Raw genomic sequence first — 22,263 nt, forward strand, 5'->3', positions numbered from 1 at the left:
CTTACTTGATAAAAATGGTATCAAATTTTCTATTTCCCTTATATGCGTTATGGTTAATTGAAGTGTCTACAATTAAGTTCATCAAACTTAATGATACTTTTTAAAATTGGAAATACCAATATTCAGCTTTCTCAAATATTGTAATACATTTAATATTAGATATAATACCAAATTTTAAATTTTATATCCGATTGTACACAAAATTTAGGTATATAATTTAAAATAAATTACGTGTCTTAAACTTTTTTTACAAATTCTTTTTACGGTGTCATATATATATATATATATATACTTGGTATAAAATAAATGCATTTTATATGTAAATGCATATATGTTTGTAGGGCTGAGCAAAAAAAAACAACTCGAATCCGAAAAACCAAACAGAATCCGATCCAAGAAAATAGTACCCAACCCAACTTAAATTTATTAAATTTCTTAATGGGTTCAGAATTTTGGTATTTAAAGGACCAAACCCGACCCAAACTGAAGTATTTCGGGTTATTCGAAATAGATTTATATATATAAGATACTTTTAAGTTGTCCAAAATATTTGAAAATATATAAAAATAGTCAAAAGTAAATGTCTAGAATAGCCAAACTATACTCAAAACACCAAAGATATTTAAAATATCTATTGATTTTCTATCCAAAGATTCAAACCGACCAATTTATATATTAAGTTTAGGTATTATGACGTATATTATTCAAATTTATATGTAGTATATTATTTTGTTTATAGACTTTGAGAAGTTTAAAATATATAAGGAATTTTAAAAATTTTAAAATAATTTTAATGGGTTATCCATACCTTCATATCCAATTCAAACCCGAATCGAAATTTAAAAATACAGGGCTGAAATCTTTGACTCTAAATTCTGAAACCCGAATAAATCGGAATCGAACCCGAATGGGTACCCGAACGCCCACCTCTATATGTATGTAATAGATATTTTTATAAAGTGCTTATCCCGCGCTTTGTATAACACTAATTATGAAAAAAACAAATATCAATATATAAAAATGACCAATATCCGCGCGGGTAAGAAAGGTCAATCTCTAGTAATAATTAAAGATAGAACATAAGTTAACTTTTTTATATTTTTCTACAATAAAATAAAACACCAACAATATATATTGTATTTTATAAATAACAAAGACCTTAGGTTAGAACTGAGACATGCATATTCTACATTTGGATAGATCATAGAGAAGACTTTACAATATGAATTATAAATTTATAAAACGTATAAGATTATAGAGAACGTCTATTTTTATCCTTGTAAAAAGAGTTATAATATACATTCAAACAATTTTAGATTAACATATTCCAAATTATTTTTGGAAATCAATTTTTGTATACCAAAAGATGTAAAATAATTTCATTTCATATTTTTTATTTAATATCATTTTTAATAATTATTTTCGTTATTATGTGGACAATTATGTCCAAAAATAACCAATTAATGCAAAAGTATAAAATGACAATATTCTCATTACGGTCTATTTTTCCCATTTTTCCAATATTCTTTGGGACATAACGGATTATGGATACTGCAAATTTTCTGGATATCCGCTCCAGACCTGTATCCGCTCCAGACCTAATTTATAACTTCTCATGTCAAATTCCCAAGTTGACTCCAAAAGTCAGTCTCTCTTTTTACACTTTTTAACTAGTGTAAAATCTTTATTTTTCATTTGCAGTTTGCTTTTGAGATTACAATTTTCAGTTAGTTAACTAGATTGTTTTTTAAGACTCGGCGAATCCTTGAGGGAAAATTGTAGTCCTATTCAACTACGCCTGATCCACTCCACGCACCTTTCAAGTTTGTAATGAGTATAAGAATACCCCGTACATTAAAAGGAGGAATATATCAGACAAAAGAAGAGAAAAAGGATGAATGCATCTTGTTTCTCTTTTTGCAATTGTTACTCGAAGAACTGACTTCATAAACCATAATGCAACAGTACATGTTCTTTCGGCATTATTGGGCAAGGCTATTCCCATGCTTGCTCGGGATAAAAGGCAAAACCAAAAGATATTATCTCTCTTGACTCTGCAGAGAACCAATCCTGTCTTGAAAGGATTTAACACAAGAAAAAACACAACCTGAGACGAGCGTATCAGTAGTGAGTAGTTGGAACCCTGGTGGTGGTTTTTTCTGGTAAGACATTGTCGGGAAGAATCAACTCGGCTGGAGTTTCACGGACAATCCCAAGCATTGAATCATAATCCTCATCCTTGCGTGCATATTTCTTCCTAAGCGCTCTCTCAACCTCGATCTCATCAAATGACTTTGAATTCTCTGCGGCATGAATATGTGCAAGATTGATGTAGTTCTCTGCTGACTTTGAGATATATGCTATCTCTTCATCTGTTAACTTCCTCATAAACTTTGCTGGATTCCCTCCCCAAACCTGCCACATGAATTGATAACTTGTACATACGTCTCCTTCAAATTATATATTCTCAAGTTGAATGTTGAATAAAGTAGTTCCTAGCAGTACAAGGAATCAATTTAATTCTTAATCGAACAGATTGAAACCACCAGAACCACCTATTACTCCAGTCACCTTAGTTTCAGTTTTAGAAAAATGAAATACGAGTATACGACTAGTAGGCATAGCATTTCAGTAAGTAACAATGCATCAACCGAAATGTTTAGCAAAGACACAGGGAGTCGAACTGAAGCTGGTCAAGCCTTAGCTAAAGGTCTACTTTAACTAGCTTAGGAACGAATGTAGCAGATTATCGCTACTGTTGCTTGGTTAGCTAGCACTTAGTGAGGGCGGAGTTTAATGTGGTGGTTTGGAAACTTTTAAGCTTTGGACAGCTTCTGGGTTCTAGACAACAAAACCTAGGCTTTTATTTTTGGTTCTGGTTACTTGTTGATTCAATGGTCGTAAGCAAACGTAGTAGAAAGTAAACTAGAAGAAAAAGGGAAGAGAAATAAACCTCTCCAGAAGGAATTCGCGTGTTCTCTTTGACAATAGAACCAGCAGCAACCATGGCATGCTTCTCAACCACCACACCATCGAGTAGTGTAGCTCCCATACCAACAAATGCATCATCCTCAACAGTACACCCATGTATGACAGCACTATGACCTGCTCGGTTTCATGTTTGCAGACATATTGTTTCATGAAACAGATATAGTAAAGCTGATAAGTCACTTGTTAAGGTTTACCTACTGTGACGTTGTCCCCAATCGTAGTTGGTGAAACCTTCCCACCAAGGTTGGTTTTTGCAACATGTACAAGAGAATTATCTTGGATATTCGTCCCGGATCCAACACTGATGTTATTCACGTCACCTCGAAGAACACAGCCATACCAAATAGAGGAGCCTTTCCCGATTTGAACGTCACCAAGAACAGAGGCACTTGGAGCCACGAACACATCCTTATCCACCAATGGAGATTTATCAAACACATTCATCAACGTCCGATGCCTCGATACTGGAATATAACAAACAAAATTTAAAAACAAGATCGATCAGACCAGAGATACGGATTGGATCTAGGGTTTGAATGTGGCTTACGGTGTTCTTCGAAGCGGTGGCTCCCTTGGAGAAGAGAACCCACACGATCAAGAGCTTGGCCAGAGCCACGGATCCACTTTCCCACTGTGTAAATTGCTCGTCCTAGGGTTCCCATTTTCGATTACCACAGACAAGGGAGCGAAGCAGGCGTTGATTTTGTTTTGTTGAACCGAAGAGAATCGAGATTTACCGAAGCGACTCATTAAATTGAAATCGAACCAAACTCATTAATTTGAAATCGAACCAAATTTTATACCTGAACCTTGCACAACGGTTTAAAACAAACCAGTCGAACGCATAAACCAAAACTTATCATCAAAAATTATATAAGAAAATACCATAAAAATATCCCAACTAAAGTTCTTTAACAATTTTAATACTCCATAGATTTCTGTGTTTCTGAATATGTATAGTATAGCACCCATTTTTCGTGTTTGACTTCATATTCTTTCCATAATTTCATATCTATATATTCTACCATTCCCATTCATATCGAATTGAAGTTTATTTTTTTTCAGCTTTCCCAAGGTAGATCTCATAACCTGAGACGGGATTTGGCTTCTTCTCCACGTATGGATGCTGGAAACCATGGCGTAACTGCCTTTTCGGCGAATAGCAAGACTAATGAGCAGAATAAACCAGCTGTACCATCTTTACAATCTATTATTTTACTTTCTTCTTAAATAACATATCCTTCACTAATTTTTCTCATATATATTTTGTATGGGAGTCTGTTGTTTTCTTTGGGTTTGACTCAGGATCAACCTCCTCCTGCTCCTGTGGTAGATGATGAGATGGGTGACAATGGAGATGGAGATAGAGCTGAGACAGTTGATGACCCGATGCATTGTCGCACAAGCAAGAGGCTAAGACTTGTGCCTCCTCCAATGATAAGTGATTATCAGTGCCCGACAGCTATTCTCAACCGTGCACGTGAAAGCAAAATGGTGGGTTCCAACTATTATGAGCTGCCGGTTATTTGGGAGAAGTTTGCTAAACTGTCCATCATACTAAAGAAATCATGGTAATACTGCTACCTGCCGGCAATGTCGAATAGATATGTGTTACTTTTATTCTCAGTATTGGTTTAGATTTTGTTCTGATATTTGCTTCATCTTATGATTAGTGTGATAAATGTCGCTGGCCTGTCTGTGACTACGAAAGACATTACTGATATTGCTGAAAGGAGTCGACCTTTGCCGGCAAAGGAATGTTACTCTTTGTAGGAAGGTTGTTGAGTTTGATGTTTGTATATAGCAAAAATAGTTATAGTTTTAGATAGCATTGTGGTTGATCAAAGCTCTTTGATATTTCCAGTAGTAGCTAACATGTGGTTTATGTAATTATGTACTATGGTTTGTGCGATATAACGATTCTTTGGAATTTGGATAAATACTTGCAACTGGCCAACTATTTTCTTTCCTATGGAAGCATTTTAACTACGAATATTGCATGTTTTTGATATTCTTATGAGGCTGGTGAGATCAACATGCTACAACCATGTTGGTTGCAGTGGTGCCACAAAACCTGAGTTCCTCGATAGTAGGTTTGTCTCGATGCTGTGTAAGAACTACGAGAGGTTCAACAAATCAAAGGCGAAAGACTCATATGTGTTCCCTAAAGGTTTGGTTGACTGCACGATTAAGTGTTGCAGTTCTGGGAATGCGTCTACACGCTTCTACCTCCCTCTATATGTTGCGAAGAAGCACTGGATTGGTTTGTGTGTGGATTTTACTGTTGCGAAGATATATGTTTTGGATTGCAATCCAGCTGTCTGTGCTTCTGAGTTGACACGGGAGCTTCTTCCTATCTCGGACATGTTTCCTTATATGTTGAAGTTTTATGGTCTTCTAGAGGTCCCTGGAAATAATCCGCTGTGTCAAGAAAGAGTCAAAGGTGTTGCCCAAAACAACAACTCTACTGAGGCTGCGCTCACAGTTGCATTGCTTATTCAGACAAATCCTTTTTATCAATATATATTTTTATTGATAAAAATTAGGCATAAATTTGCCCAACACTAAGCCAGAGTTCCAAGAGTTAATATATTCATGTTAAGAGTACCGAATTTATCTCTATGAATACAAGCTTATATGTTTTCAAGTAATGATGTATTTGTGCTTTATTTGATAGAATGTGCTTCCTCCATTTCATATAGAAGTAGCTTTAATTTAGAAAACTGTTTTTTTTTTTGTATTTTCGATGCATTTTATCAACTAATAAAGATTTAATTGTAAACTTCAAAAAAATTAATTGATCAGAATTGTGGAAAATAGATAATCACAAAAACTTATACATTTATAACCTGAATTTAATAGTTTTAATAATATATATGTGAAAATTTTTAAACATGCATTACTTTGAAACAGAGTGAGTATAAAAAACTAGTAATTTCTATAATTTTAAATAGATGACATTTTAGGATTAAGTATTAGGATTAAAAATATATATATTTTTAAAAACATCATTTATTATTCGTCTAACCACAATTCTACCAATGATGATATATATGTTATACAATATCATTGCTCATACAACATAAATCGTTAAAAAATATATTTTTTTATATTTTAGAAAAACATCAGTTATTATTCATCTAATCATAGCTTGACCAATAAAAATATATATTATATAATATCATTGCTTATACAACATAAATTGTTAATAAATTTTACATTGAAAATTAAAAAAAAATATCTAATTTGGAAAACAAACTTTCTTTAAAAGGTCATATATGGAAGGAGTATTTACCATATTCTCCATTGAATTAAGAAAACTTAATCTGGCCTAAATTGATAAATTAAACAGGACTAGTAGGCAGTTGGATCATAGAAACAACATTATACCACATACCGAAAAGGGAAAAGAGAGAACCAATGCGTTCTGATAGAAGTGGGGTCCATAAGCACGTCCGTCCTCTGATTACAAAACGTTTGTTGCGTCTTGAATTGTATTGTAGGCGCACTTGCTACCCGAAGAGAAGAGCGTCACTCTCTCTCACTTGCCGAACTCAGATGGCTTCGTCGGATACTTCGTGCTGCGGAGCCGCGTTCTGGTTGGACCTGGTGATCATCATATCTCTCGTCGCCTTCGCTGGGCTGATGGCAGGTCTAACCCTCGGTCTCATGTCTCTCGGATTAGTCGATCTCGAAGTTCTCATCAAATCCGGCCGTCCTCAAGATCGAATCAACGCCGGTGAGGATTCTTAATTAGCTTTTGATTCGTTGAAACTGCGACTGGAATTGATTTCACTGTCTGTTGTTAGGTAAGATATTTCCAGTGGTGAAGAATCAGCATCTGTTGCTCTGTACCCTTTTGATCGGAAACTCTATGGCTATGGAGGTAATAATAACTCTTTTGTAAAGAAAAGATTTTGATGCAAAGACTTGTACTAATAATGGTCTCTCTTTGGTCCTAGGCTCTGCCAATATTCTTGGATAGAATTGTGCCTCCATTGGCTGCTATTGTTATCTCAGTCACTCTTATTCTTGTCTTTGGAGAGGTTTCTTTCTTTATTTACTTTCTTTTTTATTTGTACAATTTCATCATATTTTTTTTCTCGTTGAATGTATCTGCAGATAATGCCACAGGCTGTTTGCACTCGGTACGGGCTCAAGGTTGGAGCCATAATGGCTCCTTTAGTTCGTGTTCTTCTCGTTCTCTTCTTCCCTATTGCTTATCCTATCAGTAAGGTAGAGATTTTGATCCAATTTGTTTCCTTTACTGGTCGGCTAAATCTTTTTTTTTTTAATTACAAAGTGTTTCTTGATTCTGGTTCAGGTTCTTGATTGGATGTTGGGTAAGGGACATGGTGTTCTTTTACGGAGAGCTGAGCTCAAGACATTCGTGACATTCCATGGAAATGAGGTTGCAGTAAAAACCTGACTCTTGTGTCTGTTTCTTACAGCAACCTTTCTGATTTTTTTTATTTTTTTTTTGGTAGGCTGGGAAAGGTGGAGATCTGACAACCGATGAGACTTCTATCATCACAGGTGCACTTGAATTGACAGAAAAGACAGCAAAAGATGCAATGACTCCCATTTCCAACGCGTTCTCCCTTGATCTTGATTCAACTCTTAATCTGTGGGTTTCTTCTTTGTTTTATGTTTCGTGCCCTTTTTATATTCCGTCATGCTTATTATCTGCTTTCATCTACAATACAGGGAAACTTTGAATACAATTATGTCAGTTGGTCATAGCAGAGTTCCAGTTTATTTCAGAAATCCATCGCATATAATTGGCCTCATTCTGGTAACCTATCTTTAATAGTTTTAGATGCTCTATATCTTTTCTATCTTTTGGGTACTTAAAGTCTTTGTTTTTTTATTGTCTACCTTAAATATAACCTGTTATGATAGTGGAGTTTCTAGAATTTCGAGAAAGACTATCTTGTAACTACTAGATCTCCATCGGTCGGTTTCTCTTTAACAATGACAAATAGTGCTTACTTATGACCTTTTCCTCAGCAGGTAATGATGTTCCCTTTTGCTGGTGCAGGTTAAAAATCTCTTGGCAGTTAATGCAAGAAAAGAAGTTCCTCTGAGGAAAATGATCATGAGAAAGATTCCGCGGTAATTTACTGATTCTCTCTCTCTCTCTAATGCTTCGTTCACATTCGTGACATAGTTTTTTTATAGCATTAAACAGTGTTCATATCTATAACCTACTTTTTTTTTCAGTGTGTCTGAAACCATGCCGTTATATGATATCCTAAACGAGTTCCAGAAAGGCCACAGCCACATTGCAGTTGTCTATAAGGATCTTGACGAGCATAAAGGATCTCCAGAAACGAGCGAGAATGATATTGAGCGCAGAAAAAACAAGAAAACTAAAGATGAGCTGTTTAAGGACAGTTGCAAGAAACCAAAAGCTCAGGTTGAAGTATCAGAGAAGGAAGGTATGACATGACTCCGCATGAATTCTCAGGTATTAGAGACTTTTCCATTTGCTAACACATGCTTTTCCGAATATAGTATTCAAAATTGAAACCGGAGATGCAAAATCCGGCAAGAGCGAGAACGGTGAGGAGCAGCAGGGGAAGACGACCCTCACGGCTGCTCCAGCTAAGAAGCGACATAGAGGCTGCTCGTTCTGCATTTTGGATATCGAGAACTCTCCTATACCTGATTTCCCTCCCAATGAAGAGGTTGTAGGCGTTATCACCATGGAGGACGTCATCGAAGAGCTTCTTCAGGTTAACTCGAAGCCTCTTTTTAGCACTAGAGAATTAACTAAAATGAATCATAAGCTATGATTTTTTTCAGGAAGAGATCCTTGACGAAACCGATGAGTATGTGAACATCCACAACAGGATAAGAGTCAACATGCATGCTTCTCAGGAGAATCTACCGAGTGTGATAACCTCTATCACGCAGTCATCATCTGGTTCAACTAGTCCCAACCGAACATCTCATATGGCCACACCAGATTCGAGTCCTGCAACAAAGCCATTAGATAACCTGTAGATTCTTCCCACACTATGGCTCCTAAACGTTGAAGATTCAGTCCAAACCTTGTGATTTCTTAATGAAGATAAAAGATAGTTAGTTAAAAGGATTTAACTTATTATAAACACTGCTTGTTACTGGTTGATGGTTGCTTTGTACGTAAAGAAGCGGATGGATCTTTTCTTAAGAAAATAATACAAGATTACATAGTTTTGTTTTTGAACATCTAATCCATTATTTTAGGATTTATTCTTGGGTTCACCAACCAATAGGATTGTTTTAAAGAAAAAACAAAATATTTTCAAGTTATATTATGTTTAAAAAAAATATAGTAGTAGTTATAAATTTATTTATTTATTCTAAATATATTTAACGTCGTCAACAAAACACTAAAACTTAATTCCTTGGTAAATCCTAAATCCTTGGATAAATCTTAAACTCTAAATCAAAAACGCTAAACACTAAAAAAAATCAAGTATTTAGAATTTATGATTTAGGGTTTAATGTTTTAGTGTTTTGATTCAGAGTTTAGAATTTACCCAAAAATTTAAGATTTACCCAAGGATTTAGGATTTACCCAAGGGTTTAGAGTTTACCTAAAGATTTAGAGTTTAAGATTTAGGGTTTAGTGTTTTGTTGTCAACGTTGAAAAAATTATTAAATTTTTTTTTTGTAACTATTATTATTTTTTACCTTTTTTATTTTAAAAACATAATATAATTTGACAATATTTTGTTTCTTTTTCCAAATGATATCGAATATGAAATAACAAAATTATATTGATTGGTGAACCTCTAGAAGTGAACCTAAGAATAACTTTTATTTTAGATGCAAGCGAGTCGACAAGATGAAAAGGAAAGTCGAGAAGAAAAATGAAAGTAATCCGATTTTCGATCCTTCATAAGTAGTCTTTGAGGCAAAGAAGACATTTATAGACACATGAAGTCGATCGGCACATCAAGTAGGATTTATAGTTTTATATTGTTCTTGACAACTTCTATAGTTTAAAGCCAATTTCATCTCTTATTTCTTTTTGTAATCAATCGCAAATAATCTAATAAACGATTTCAAATAATTCACTATAGGATTTGTATTTTTATTTAAATACACAGAACTCATATTCCAAATTTGGCACGTTCGGTGGGAAATTAAGAAAAAAAAAACACCAAAGAAGATCTTCGATGACCTACTGAGATACATACCAATGATCAAATTCAAATCGAAGGACAAACAGCCGCAACCGAAAACTCCAACAATGAGTTTAGCCACCATCATAGACCTTATGCAATGACTTGATCGCCAAAACGCAACAACAAAAACAACCAACGAGCGACTTGCGCCCCTAGCATCTACTTAAGGACAATCCATGCATCAAGATCCCGACACCGACACGGCAACAAGAGCCCTATCTCAAGAAACAAAATCAAATACATTGGGTCAGAGAGGCGCAACAAACCAAATAGGGTTACTGAATTTGGCATCGAGTCGAGAAATTGATTTTATCATGGACTCACTAAAAGACATCTAGCCAAAGGTCCATTGCGTGAAAAGTTAGGTATAGGAGATCGAACATGTTATTGTTGCAATGAAAAAAAAAAACTCTTCACAACAAAAATAACTGAGGTACAAGTTCAGCACTTGGACAAACTTAACTTTCATAGAAAAAACAGATCCGAACAATCATATGACCGTGTTCAACATAACCATGAAACGAGCATATTTTACCGCAGAAGAGAAGGATATCTAAGAGCATCCTCAGTGAAAAGAAACACTCAAAGTCCCTCAACAACATTATTTTAATTATAAAATTATGTGTGTTTTTTTTAAATCAGTTGAATTAGACTCCCCCTCAATCGTAGCAAGGTGGAAGGATGCGATGATTGGATGCGTCTAAGTCTTGGAAGTTTCTTCCCATTTCCTCATCTTTTCTGAAAGACCAATTTCTTCTCTCTCCTATCTTTTGATTCTCTTTCTTACATTTTCTTTTCTTTTTATAATTTTAAAATGTTTCAAAAATTTATGAGAGAAACCTTTGATGTGGGTGCTCTAATCCTTATATATTAAAGGAGAAACACTTTTAAAACTTACCTTAAAAGGTTATTGGCAATTTGTGTGACGTAGCTTCATGAGAAGCTTTTATTTAGCAAAACGCTTAGGTGTCATGCAGAGAAACCTTCTCACAGAAAAATTTGAATTTAATGCAAACAAAAACATTCCTTAAACAAAACTTCATACTATGGAGACTTACAAGTCGTAAACCTTCAGAAGTTCGTAAAACATTCTTTATATTAATAGAAGTTGAAGCTGAAGATTTACGACTTGTGTGTTATTAAACGTGGTCTGAGAAATAAGTTATTGATGTGCTCATAAAGATTTGTGTATGTAAATAATAGAAGCAACTTGCACGCAAGTAGGAGACTGATGAAGAAACGGAGAATGTCTATGCGGTGAAACCGAGTGATTAGGAAAAACTGCGATGATAAAGACTCTTTTTTTGCTATGTATATACTAGAAGAAGGCTTGAACAAACAAAACATACAGAGTGAGGAAGAAGGCGATATAGAAGCGATGTCTTTCATGCACGAGGGTAAACTTAAGTCACTAAAAAACTTGTGTAATGAGATCACTGAGGCACTGAGTCCACAGGGAATGGGAACGTTAAATTCCTTGAATGGAAACATTAAATTCCTTGATTGAAAATTTTCGTAAGAACATAATCAAACATAGCGTGTTCAGAAACTCTATTCACCTTTTGTTCAAGAATCATGCAAAGACACAACAACACCATGTTGATACCGAACTTGAAGACGGTGAAATCCAAGAACACCATGTTTTTGTGGTTAGGGCTAAAGTATATGAGAGCTTAAAAGAGCATCCTATTCATCATGGTAATCTAAAGATAGGATCCCATGTTGGAAGTAGATGAGAGCTCTAAAATTTATCCAATTAATTATGGTAACCTAAAGATTAGAGCCGATGGTGAAAACCATAGAGAATATGTTTCAGGAGCAAGAGTCTGAGAAATATGTTACCAATGTGCTCTTAAACTTTCTTTGATATTTTAAATTATAAATGTTTTGTTTCTTTAACTTTTGGTATCTCAGGGAACTTTATAAAGAGTTCTAAATTTTTTTCTCTTTGACAGACCATAAAAAAGTGATGGAAGCATAATAATTTGAATGATGTTGTAACATCCTGGGCCAGGCCCAAAAAGAAACTCAAGTGCAGGAGGCCCAAGAAGAGGAAACCCTAGACATAACCCCTTCCATTGCTTATAAAAGGAGAAGTTCCCCTAGGGTTCAGCCACAAGAGAGACAGCAAGCGAAGCCCTGCCCGAGCAGAACCCCGCCGCCGCCGCCTCTAGCCGCCGCCGCTCCGTCTCCGGCGAAGCCAGCCGCCAGCCGCCCGCGAAGCCCTAGCCGCCGCAACCGATCCCCTAGCCGCCGCCTCCTTGATTCAGTTTCGTGCAAGCAACTGAGATCTGAACCCTAAGGTAAGACTATGATCTCTAGCTCTAAGTCATTGGAAATGACAGATCCTAAACCCATCTCTCTCTTGTGTGAATCCGACTCTTAAACCAGATCTCGAGAAGTGACTGATTCCCAAATTTAGATCCAGATCTACTTCTGCAAAAACCTAAGGTGAGGACTTGGTTGTGAACTTGCCTCATGTGGAGTAACCAATGGGACTTAGTCCTTTGTTAATCAGATCTAGATCTTGTGTGTATGTGTGATGTGATATGTGATTGATCTTGTTTAGACGATAGTACGTGTTGAAGTGATAAGAACGTAGGCATGTTAGGGTGGTCAAGAAAATGATGATAAGATGTTTAGACGTGATGTGAATGATAAGTGAAAGATGTATGTATAAGTATGAAATAAGGGATCATATAGAGAGTCTAAGGAAAGTATGGGTGGCAGTAGTTCCACGCTAGGTATCCATAGGAGTTGTGGCGAATCCACAAGAATATGAAAGCACCCATAGGAGATGTGGCGAATCCACAAGAATATGGGGTAGAAGCCTAGTAGGAGCTACCCACTGATGATAAGAAACGAAGTGCCAACCGCGAGAGGCGGGATATAAAAACGTGCATTGTAGGGTCTTTAGCTCATGGTCGGGTAGTTGGGTTTCTGTGTAATAGATCTTATTAGCTCATGACTTGTGATTGTTTGCTCTTCCTGAGTTGAGATCGTGGGTTCCCAGAATCTGCCCTCACTGAGTATTCTGTACTCACCCCTCTTTTTACAGGTATGGCCGAGAGGGAGCGGGAGTAGATGTCCGTATGGTGCAAGTGTTTTCTCGAGTCTTTCATTTATGACTCCTTTCTTTTTAAACATTTTTTCCTTAAGTTTTCATTTGACATTTCAGTTTTTAGTTGAGTTCGGTTTTATGTAAGACAATTTGAGTTTTAATAAGAAGTTTTGAACAAAAAGGTTTGGGTTATGGTATCTGATAAGGTTCATCGGGCCAGGACCGTTACAGATGTGATCATAAAGATGAACTTGGAAGGAAATAATGGAAGAAACTTGCACTCGGGGAGGAGACTGATGAAGAAACAGAGAATGTTTATGCGGTTAAATCAAATGATACCAAGCTATAAGCTTATCCCTGAGGAAGAACGGTGTTTGTCAAGTATGAGGTAGTGAACAACAAGTATTCTCTGTTAAAAAAAAATATTCTCTGATGAATTGAAGAGTTCGAACATAAGAAGCTAACCGAGTACGAAGAAGCAATGACGAAGAGCGAAAATGAGATGATTGAGGCTGATAGGTTGATGGAACGTATGATAAGTTCAGTGGAGAAACTGGAGATCAGGGTTATAAAGGGAGAGATGAAAGGGAGAAGACTCTGATGAATCGTTTATAACATATTGCTCAACCCCTCGAGGAAATCAGAGGACACTCAAAGCACAAGAAATGAAATACTGACAAAGAATTGGGAGATTGCACAACATTTTAGAAATCAGTAACAGATATATACAAGACATCAAACTAAAGTAAGGCTTTCTAGAGTATTGCTATGAAAGAAGAAAGAGGCTCTAATACAAGGAAAAAATTTGTGTCCATAATCTATCAGTCAAATAGGATAAAAAGTGAACTGCAACCTCAACCTGGGCCAGGTTATAATCATGCACATCCACTGAAGGGAATCCATCAATGTCTGATGGAAGTTAAAGAAGATAGTAACAAAAATAAAGAAACAAACCATAGAATTCCGCAAACCCAGAGCATGCATGAAATAAAAGGCAGAGAGGGACTTTGGTAATTTTGATTCAGAAAACGAATAAGCTAAGAGTAGTAGAGAAGAACTGAATACAAGCATCACAAGATGGCAGCGCTTACATACCTCAAGTCCCTCATCCTGTTTCCAAGCAATGCTACGACTATTATACATGTTTTCATAAGTATAGAGCACTATTTATCGGGGTAGAAATGAACTCTGCTGCGACGCAAGCCAAAAAGACAAGCTCCAGTCTTTAAATGAAAAGGACCATGAGCTTTATCCTAGACATAGAAAGAAAAAAACCAAGCGTACTTACTAGGAGCATAAGAACAACAGATAAAGAGGGATACAACAATCACCTACTCAGTTCCAAAGTTGGGTACTTCTTGTGCGATATTATCCAGAATTTGTAGAGTAGAACTAACATTATGATACTTTGACAAAGCTTCAGTTCCCCGAGGTAGAAGATTAGGCCTGCCAGCAATCTTCAAAACAAACACTCTACATTGGAACTCTAGAATCAAATCAAAATACTCAAACACTCTACATAGGATGTCTTAAAAAATTTGGAATGCATTTGTAGAACATTACTCCAAAGTTTTGTATCACATTAATTCCATGCAAGGTGCCGGTAATGCATGTGTAGAACATTTTTTTTTTTTTGCTAAGACTGTTAATTTCATTAGATGATAAGAGATTGTTCTACAAGGGTAGTAAATCTATACAAAAGAGGCTCTGGCAAAAAAAGAAGGTAAAAAACAGAGCAACTTTAACACGGCTTGAGACATCACCATGAACATGTCAAGTGATTTTTGCTGGGCAGAGAAGGGTCAGATGAGCCATCTTGCCATTAAGTTGGTGAACTTCTTACGCTTTCGAAAAGCATAAATAGAACTGATGATATGTCGATCAATTTCCCGGAATGTTGCTGTAGGGGGGACTAAAGCTTGATTGTGTAGCATGTTGTTTCTTTGCTTCCAGATGTTGTAAAACAATGCTTGAACTACCATCATACGCAGGTGTGATGGCGCAGCATTAGAAGACGACGATGTCCACAGCACAAGCTCGGGCCAGTTGGTGAAGACTGGGACCGTGTCTCTGAATCTGCGGCGAGATTCAGACCAAAGGACCTCAGCATACGGACAAGAGAGCATTAGATGGTCCCTAGTTTCCGGCTGAGTAGAACAGATGCAACATGTGTAGAACATTACTCCAAGGTTTTGTATCAGATTAATTCCATGCACGTAACGTTACACTTTTGTATCAGATTAACTCCATGCACGTAACAGTAACGTATTTCTCACCATTATACATATAATATAGGTATAATAAAGAACTCCCAATTGTCTTAACTTTAGTGAAGAAACCTTCCAAAACATGTCGCATAATCTCATTAATTAATAAAATGGTCTCATAAGTCTCGAACTTATGAGCAATAAATAGTAGAAGATATGTCATCTTATATGGCAATTGTTGACTGGTCATGTGGCAGTAACGAGGAACTTGACAAGACGCAATATGAGGTGTGACAATTACTGTCCAAGATGCGGAGAATTAGAGGAAACTGTGACCCATGCATTTTTTGAATGTCCGCCAGCTCTTCAAGTCTGGTCATTATCATCGACTCCAACAAGCCCTGATATATTTCCGGTATCAAGTGTCTACACAAATATGGATTATCTGTTTTGGAGGAAGAATAGCATCATCGAGCCAGAAAGAGACAGGGATCCTTATCCCTGGATATTATGGTACATTTGGAAGGCTAGAAATGACAAACTCTTCAGAGGAATAGATAGAGATCCATTGGAGCTAGTTCGACACGCAGAGAGTGAATGTCATGCATGGTTTGATGCTAATGAAGCGGTGCAACTAGTGTTACAACCAGTGGTTCAAGCTAATATCCCTGGGATAGCCCAAGTCATACGTTTGGGTAATATATGCTTGCTAGATGGATCTTGGACATCTTCTGCTCACTTTAGCGGATGCGGCTGGGTATGGATGGACAGTGTTGGGAATATTCAACTTATGGGAACAAAGAATTTCACTCGACGTGAATCAGCTTTGCATTCGGAAGTAGAAGCACTGCGGTGGGCGATGGAAAATATGCTTCAACATTCAACATGCCAGAACTTTGGGACAGACTGCAAGGAGCTGATTGCAATGTTAAAGGACCCTCAAGATTGGCCAAGCTTTGCGACAGAATTGGAGAGAATAGAGACATTACAGATATGCTTTCCGGACTTCAGCATCATTCATGTTCCACGGGCGCGCAATCAGATTTCAGATTTTTTAGCTAAGACTGCAAGATCCTTCCATAGGGAGTTACTTTTTATTGGTTGTTCTATTCCGGTTTGGTTACCCAGACCACCTCAAGTTTGAGTAATAGAATGGCCTTTTGACGTCAAAAAAAAAAATATTAGAGTAGTTACCAAGCAATTATTTGTTACATATATAGAAATATAGTTGATCCTTATTGATAGGAGATTGTTTAAATCTCACAATAAAGGGATATACGATTCTATAAAGTTTTTTTTTTTAGAAAGTGCTTACGATTTTACAAGGTTACCTTAAAATATGTAATAATATTATCTCCGTATATCTTACTAATAAATATCGTATATTCTGTAGCCTCTGTATATAAGGATGACATGAGTAAACTTCATATTCACAGCTCTACAGCATCAGAAAAAATGATACTTTGATACTATTTTCGAAGAATTATGGCCCTTATGTCTCTGATTTGAAACCATTCAAATCAATGTAGAAGATTATGGTGAAGATTAAACGTTTTGTGGAAGCAGTATTCTGCTGCTGGTGGCCTAACTATTGAGATGGTTCTAATCGACTACATAACGTAAGTGTCCCTTAATCTTCATATTACTAAATTATATAAAGAAACTGTTTTCGGTTGAGTTATTTAAGTTGTGACTGTCTTTTTATTTATTTGTAGGATGTTAAGATTCATTGAAAAAGCCAGGAATATTGAACATAGAGAAACAAAAAGAAATTTTGGTGATGGTCCTAAAATCGTGAATAAGATCTAATTCGATCAAGTGAGATCTAAATCTGCGGACGAAACCATAAGCCCCTTTCAATTCTCGGTGTTTGATGGTAAAGACTTTTTTTTTTTGTTATAGCAATCATGTACACGTTTTAGAATCCCATGTTTTTTTTTGTTTTTTCTGCAGGTCCAATTGAAAAATATTAGTTGATCGATTAAAGGTTAAAGTTTAAAATTGTTTGGAGCAAAGAAAAACAGACACCAAAGACTAAAATGCAGCATGCATAATTATATATGTTGTATCTTTATAATGTGTTTTACAATTTGATAGATCTTTATATAATAAGAATAAAACAAATTACTCTATTACCTAAAACTAGATAGCAAAAACAATAATCTCTCTCCGCGCTAAGTGCGGGTTACTACTTAATACTTCCAGATGTTTGTGAAGAGTCTTAGTAGACATGCCTTAGCATGGTTCTCGAGACTCAAGGTTAAAACTAGATTTTATTATTTATAATACATGTAGAAAATATATATAACAATTAAATACTGTTTAATCTGTATTCGGTATGATCGTTAGGAGTGTTTCGAGAATGATTATAAGTTTTCATGAAGACCTTTTATTGATCATTTGGGGAATATGTTTGATACCACTCAAATTATCTTAAGGAGTAAATTACTCTCTCAAATAAGAGGTTTAGTTGCAGTACTTAGGGATCAGATCCACAAGAAGCTAAGGAACCTATTAAATATAGTCAGGTTATTAATTTTAGATGTTTGTTGTTTTATGGTTTAAAAGTAAATAGTAATTCTAATTGAGCAAGTCTATTGCTCGACTAACAAGATAATTGGGGGTGTAACTTTATTGGAAGATATTAGATGCATGGTTTCTATTCAGGTGTTAGAGATTATAATCTTATAGATGCTTAACAATTGCATGCATAATATATTAGAGCTCAACTCCTTAATCACAATGATCAGCGACAGCAATGTTTAACTGGTTAACTAACTAGATCTTGGATCTCAACTGTCATCTTTTGATCACAAGAAAGTGTCGATCGATGATCCTATATGGATATCGATCAATACACCTTTCGCAATATCGGTCGATTGTCAGAAGAGAATATCGATCGATAGCTTCTAGCTAAGCCCTAGCCGTGGGTTGATAATGCTCACTTGTCTCCTAGATCAGCAGTTAGCTCTCTCTACCAGGGTTAGCATGACATATTAGATTCAGGACAGGATGATCAAGGATGCTTGACACATGCAAATTTCTAGGTTCATGTTCTAGTTAGCAAGACTAAAACAAGCATTAAGAACAATCAATCAATGAATATCACAACTCAGCAAATCTATAGTTGGGGCTAATCCCTCTAACCTATTTGAACCCTGAATCTAACAACTAAACTACTCAGACATAGCTAAGCAATTCATGACACAAAATATAGATAAAAACTGCATAGAATAGAATAGATGAATCAATGGAGTTCCAATCACAAATCTCTCTATGATTTTCTCTCCTAAAACTCTCTCTCGCTCTCTTGCTGAAAGTAAGAATACAATGGTGGCTAAAAACTCTCCTTGCCTCCTAACACTTAGGCAAGTATATAACTATTAGGTAAAACTCGTCAGGGGTAATCCTGTAATTTGGTGAAGCCTTGGGTTTAAAGTCGGCTGGAACCAAGTCGCGCATCTTGCGTCTCGACATCGATCGATGGTACAGGATGTACATCGATCGATCATAATCTTCAATCGTCGAGGCTTATCTTATGTATCGATCGACGGCATTGGATGTGCATCAAACGATTGCTTCTTCTTCGTATCGACCTCTAATGGTCAGCTCGGATGAAATGTCTTTTAAGCTCTTAAATGCTTCATAATCATCACTTTACTCCAAGATACTCCTGAACCTGAAAAAATACCTAATAGGATTGAATATATAATATATAGATAGTAGAACACTTATATACTATGGATGAAAATGGGTCAAATCCATGGTATATCAATGTTACAAGATATGTTCGAGATGATGAACTAAAGAGAGCTAGACTGTTTTCTTTGAGAATAGTGATCGAAATGATAAATCCTAGTTCTAGCCGTTGTTTACGGTCATGCCCATTTTTTTGGATCCCCTCTTTCTTGTCCTTTCCTCTCTTATTATATTTGTCCTTGTAGAACTCTCCCATTCACCATTGACTTAATCGACCAGTCCCAGTCTTCTTGGATCGAATTGTTTGTTAATATTGGACCGAGATTTGTACTTGATGGACCTTGATGAGGGGTGTCCCCCTCTAACAAATACTATTTATATATTTTTGATTTTTTTTTACAGCAAGAACATTTACAGACTCATGTACACTCTGTAAACCAAGGTGGTAACTCTGCTTCCATGTGTACAACGAGAGACGGTTGTGTCTGAGCACTGTGTGCCAAGCGATCCGCCTTTATGTTTTTTGTCCTAGGAACATGAACAATTTCTGAGTTGGTGAAGCTCCTTCTCAAAAACTTAATATCCTCCAGGTAGCTTTCAAATTCTGGCTATTCTTCTGGTTCCGAAACCATCTTCACCAATTAAGAACAATCCTTTGCAAACGTGACCTAGTACTGTCTTAAGTTCTTCATGCATTCCATTGCCCAAATTAATGCCTCCATCTCCGCATGAAGAGGTGAGAGACTTGCCCCTAACAAACCCTCATACCCCGGTAGCGTGCTGAACCAGCCTTGTCCTGAAAAAGAATCCTTATCTTTCCAAAAACCGTCAGTGAAACACCATCTTCCAGTAGTCTCTGAGGTAGCTCTGATCTGTGCTTCCGGTGCCAACCTTGTATTATTGATAACCTGTGCCTCAGCCCAAAGTGTTGATTCCAATTTTGCTAAGTTAAGCGTTTTCCTCGGATCAATATCAATATTACTGAAAACTTTATTATTCCGACCCTTCCAGATGTACCATAGGATCCATGCAAACTGATAATCCTCCATTTTTGGATTAACTCTCCAAAACAGATGATCCATATTAGAAAATAGAGAGCCAATAGGAAAAATGTTTGGGTTCAATGGAATCTTAGATAGTGTCCACACTTTACGTGTCAGAGGACATTCGAAGAACACATGATTTATTGATTTCTCCGGGTCCCCACACCATGCACAACTTGTATCTCCTTGTATTCCTCTTGATTTTAGTTTTTTTTTGTCACTGTTATACAACCTGTCAGCAGCTGTCATAAAAAATGCCTTAACTTTGGAGGACACTTAACTTTCCAGCAGAATTTCTTAAATTTGTCCATATTGTGTCCATAAAATTCTGGTGGTTTTTCCTTATCAGGATATATCCTTTCAATTTGATACCCTGATTGTACCGTGTATCTTCCATTATTAGTGAAATGTCATCCATTCCTATCATCCATCTGATTTTTACTTAGAAAAATACTTTCAATCATTTTTGCATCGTGGAGTTCCACCAAATCCTAAATGTCTGTAAATTCCATGTTCGGGATTCATTTTTGATTTTCAATTGAATGGAATTAAAATATATTTGGCAACATATTAAATTTATTAAAATATTAATATTATTTTATTTTCTAGTTATATTAATATATATATATATATATATATAGTAATTCCACGCAAAGCATAAATCACGTGAAGTATGCATCACACAAAAGAATAGAAAATTGTTCATTGACTTGTTCGCACTAGTCATTTTTTTTTCCTAATTTGATAGCCACATCTATTTTTATTTTACGTTGAGTATAATTCTTATATAAGTTTTTTTTAACTACGAAATCTTATATAAGTTATTTCTGAAAAAGAATACAATGTATTTCATAGGAGAGTAAATAAGCAATACTTTTTGCAACTCAAAAATAAGTTTTTGAATCATGGAAAAAATGTGTTTTATGTTTTATATTGTTTCTTGCAATTTTCATTGTGGCCCAAGTTGAAGGTAATACTAGTATTTGCGCTATAAAATTCTTTTACAAATATTTATTCAATTTATCATTTTTATTTTGTGGATATAAAACAACAGAAGTGGAAGCCGTGAACAAGTTGGCGTGCCGCTTTACTGATCGCTGGTACAAGGGAAAATGCGGGAATAACGGAAATAGTATTTGTACAAGGGAAGTGAAGGAGTTCATAGCCAAACATCCAGACGTAAGTAAGAGCGTTCTAGGTGAGATGCGTTGTAATTGTACTGACATTCCAGTCAAGGCAAATGAGGAAATCAGACGTGAATGCAGCTGTAGATATGATTGCAATTTTCACTAAATAAAATACCTACAACCATGTACTCAAATGAAGGAAAAAGATTCTGGAGATTTTAACATTTTAACATCGATTTGATCAATTATTTTTTTTGTAAATATTAGTTTTTATATTGCCAAAAGATCAATTTGTATATTTTTCTAAATTAGTTATAATGGGCAACTAACACCTAAAAATTATAATTGTCAACTAATGATATATCTTGTTTTTCTAATAATAATATCACTAAAAATCAGTCTTCAATACTAGGTTGATGCGCCTTGCGCGGGATGGACATTATACATGAATTATTTTATGCATTATATATATTTTACATATTATGAAATACTAAATATATATTGAATAATAAAAAAGTCAGTAACTATTACGATATATTAAAAGTGGTTCAAACATATAAATAAATTTTATTAATCCAAACATATAAATAAATTTTACAAAAACTTTTTTAGTGCTATCCTTGGGTATTTCCCTAATATGATTTTTTTAATTTATTTGAATAGATTAAACTTAAACAAATATTGATAAAAGATACAGTAATCTTTATCAAATCCTTACACTACAAGAAAACACAATTTTAACGACGAAAAAATGACGAAAAAGGTCCTCGTAAAATTACGTTGTCTTGACGAGTATCTTACGAGGAAAAAATAAATCAACGTAACTTTGTCGTAAAATAACGACAATAAAGTTTTGTCGTAAAAATGACGCAATTTATTGTGGTAAAGTAGGCATAAATATAACGAGGACTTTACGACGAAATATTTTACGTCTATTTAGCATCGATATCTCGA

General features: G+C 35.6%; 3 protein-coding genes across 3 annotated transcripts; 2 read left to right on the plus strand and 1 right to left on the minus strand.

The window, feature by feature from the left end:
* Positions 1-1,923: 1,923 nt before the first annotated feature.
* Positions 1,924-3,761, minus strand: LOC125608915 (gamma carbonic anhydrase 2, mitochondrial-like). Its single transcript, XM_048779563.1, has 4 exons — positions 3,539-3,761; positions 3,186-3,455; positions 2,954-3,105; positions 1,924-2,415 (listed from the first exon to the last, which is right to left on the minus strand). Exons 1-4 carry the CDS (start codon positions 3,651-3,653, stop codon positions 2,122-2,124), a joined length of 831 nt encoding a protein of 276 aa, XP_048635520.1. The 5' UTR covers positions 3,654-3,761; the 3' UTR covers positions 1,924-2,121.
* A 2,635-nt stretch (positions 3,762-6,396) lies between these two features.
* Positions 6,397-9,199, plus strand: LOC106451807 (DUF21 domain-containing protein At1g47330). Its single transcript, XM_013893787.3, has 11 exons — positions 6,397-6,730; positions 6,801-6,877; positions 6,954-7,037; positions 7,114-7,227; positions 7,316-7,402; positions 7,479-7,618; positions 7,699-7,786; positions 8,033-8,106; positions 8,215-8,432; positions 8,509-8,729; positions 8,800-9,199. Exons 1-11 carry the CDS (start codon positions 6,412-6,414, stop codon positions 8,998-9,000), a joined length of 1,623 nt encoding a protein of 540 aa, XP_013749241.1. The 5' UTR covers positions 6,397-6,411; the 3' UTR covers positions 9,001-9,199.
* Positions 9,200-15,723: 6,524 nt separating this feature from the next.
* LOC106453857 lies at positions 15,724-17,249 on the plus strand. Its single transcript, XM_013896059.1, has 3 exons — positions 15,724-16,461; positions 17,007-17,059; positions 17,156-17,249. Exons 1-3 carry the CDS (start codon positions 15,724-15,726, stop codon positions 17,247-17,249), a joined length of 885 nt encoding a protein of 294 aa, XP_013751513.1.
* Positions 17,250-22,263: the final 5,014 nt, after the last annotated feature.

This window comes from Brassica napus, chromosome A5 (assembly GCF_020379485.1).
Source record: "Brassica napus cultivar Da-Ae chromosome A5, Da-Ae, whole genome shotgun sequence".
NCBI classification, from domain to species: domain Eukaryota; kingdom Viridiplantae; phylum Streptophyta; class Magnoliopsida; order Brassicales; family Brassicaceae; genus Brassica; species Brassica napus.

Excerpts from the sequence above, each read along its gene's own strand:
- LOC106451807 (XM_013893787.3), top strand. The coding sequence starts at position 6,412 with ATGCGTTCTGATAGAAGTGGGGTCCATAAGCACGTCCGTCCTCTGATT. Across the intron at positions 6,731-6,800 it reads TCAAGATCGAATCAACGCCG|GTAAGATATTTCCAGTGGTG; the intron begins GTGAGGATTCTT and ends GTCTGTTGTTAG. Across the intron at positions 8,107-8,214 it reads ATCATGAGAAAGATTCCGCG|TGTGTCTGAAACCATGCCGT; the intron begins GTAATTTACTGA and ends TTTTTTTTTCAG.
- LOC125608915 (XM_048779563.1), bottom strand. The coding sequence starts at position 3,653 with ATGGGAACCCTAGGACGAGCAATTTACACAGTGGGAAAGTGGATCCGT. Across the intron at positions 3,456-3,538 it reads CCACCGCTTCGAAGAACACC|TATCGAGGCATCGGACGTTG; the intron begins GTAAGCCACATT and ends GTTATATTCCAG. Across the intron at positions 2,416-2,953 it reads CGCGAATTCCTTCTGGAGAG|GTTTGGGGAGGGAATCCAGC; the intron begins GTTTATTTCTCT and ends TTCATGTGGCAG.
- LOC106453857 (XM_013896059.1), top strand. The coding sequence starts at position 15,724 with ATGAGGTGTGACAATTACTGTCCAAGATGCGGAGAATTAGAGGAAACT. Across the intron at positions 16,462-17,006 it reads CGGACTTCAGCATCATTCAT|TATTCTGCTGCTGGTGGCCT; the intron begins GTTCCACGGGCG and ends TTGTGGAAGCAG. Across the intron at positions 17,060-17,155 it reads GTTCTAATCGACTACATAAC|GATGTTAAGATTCATTGAAA; the intron begins GTAAGTGTCCCT and ends ATTTATTTGTAG.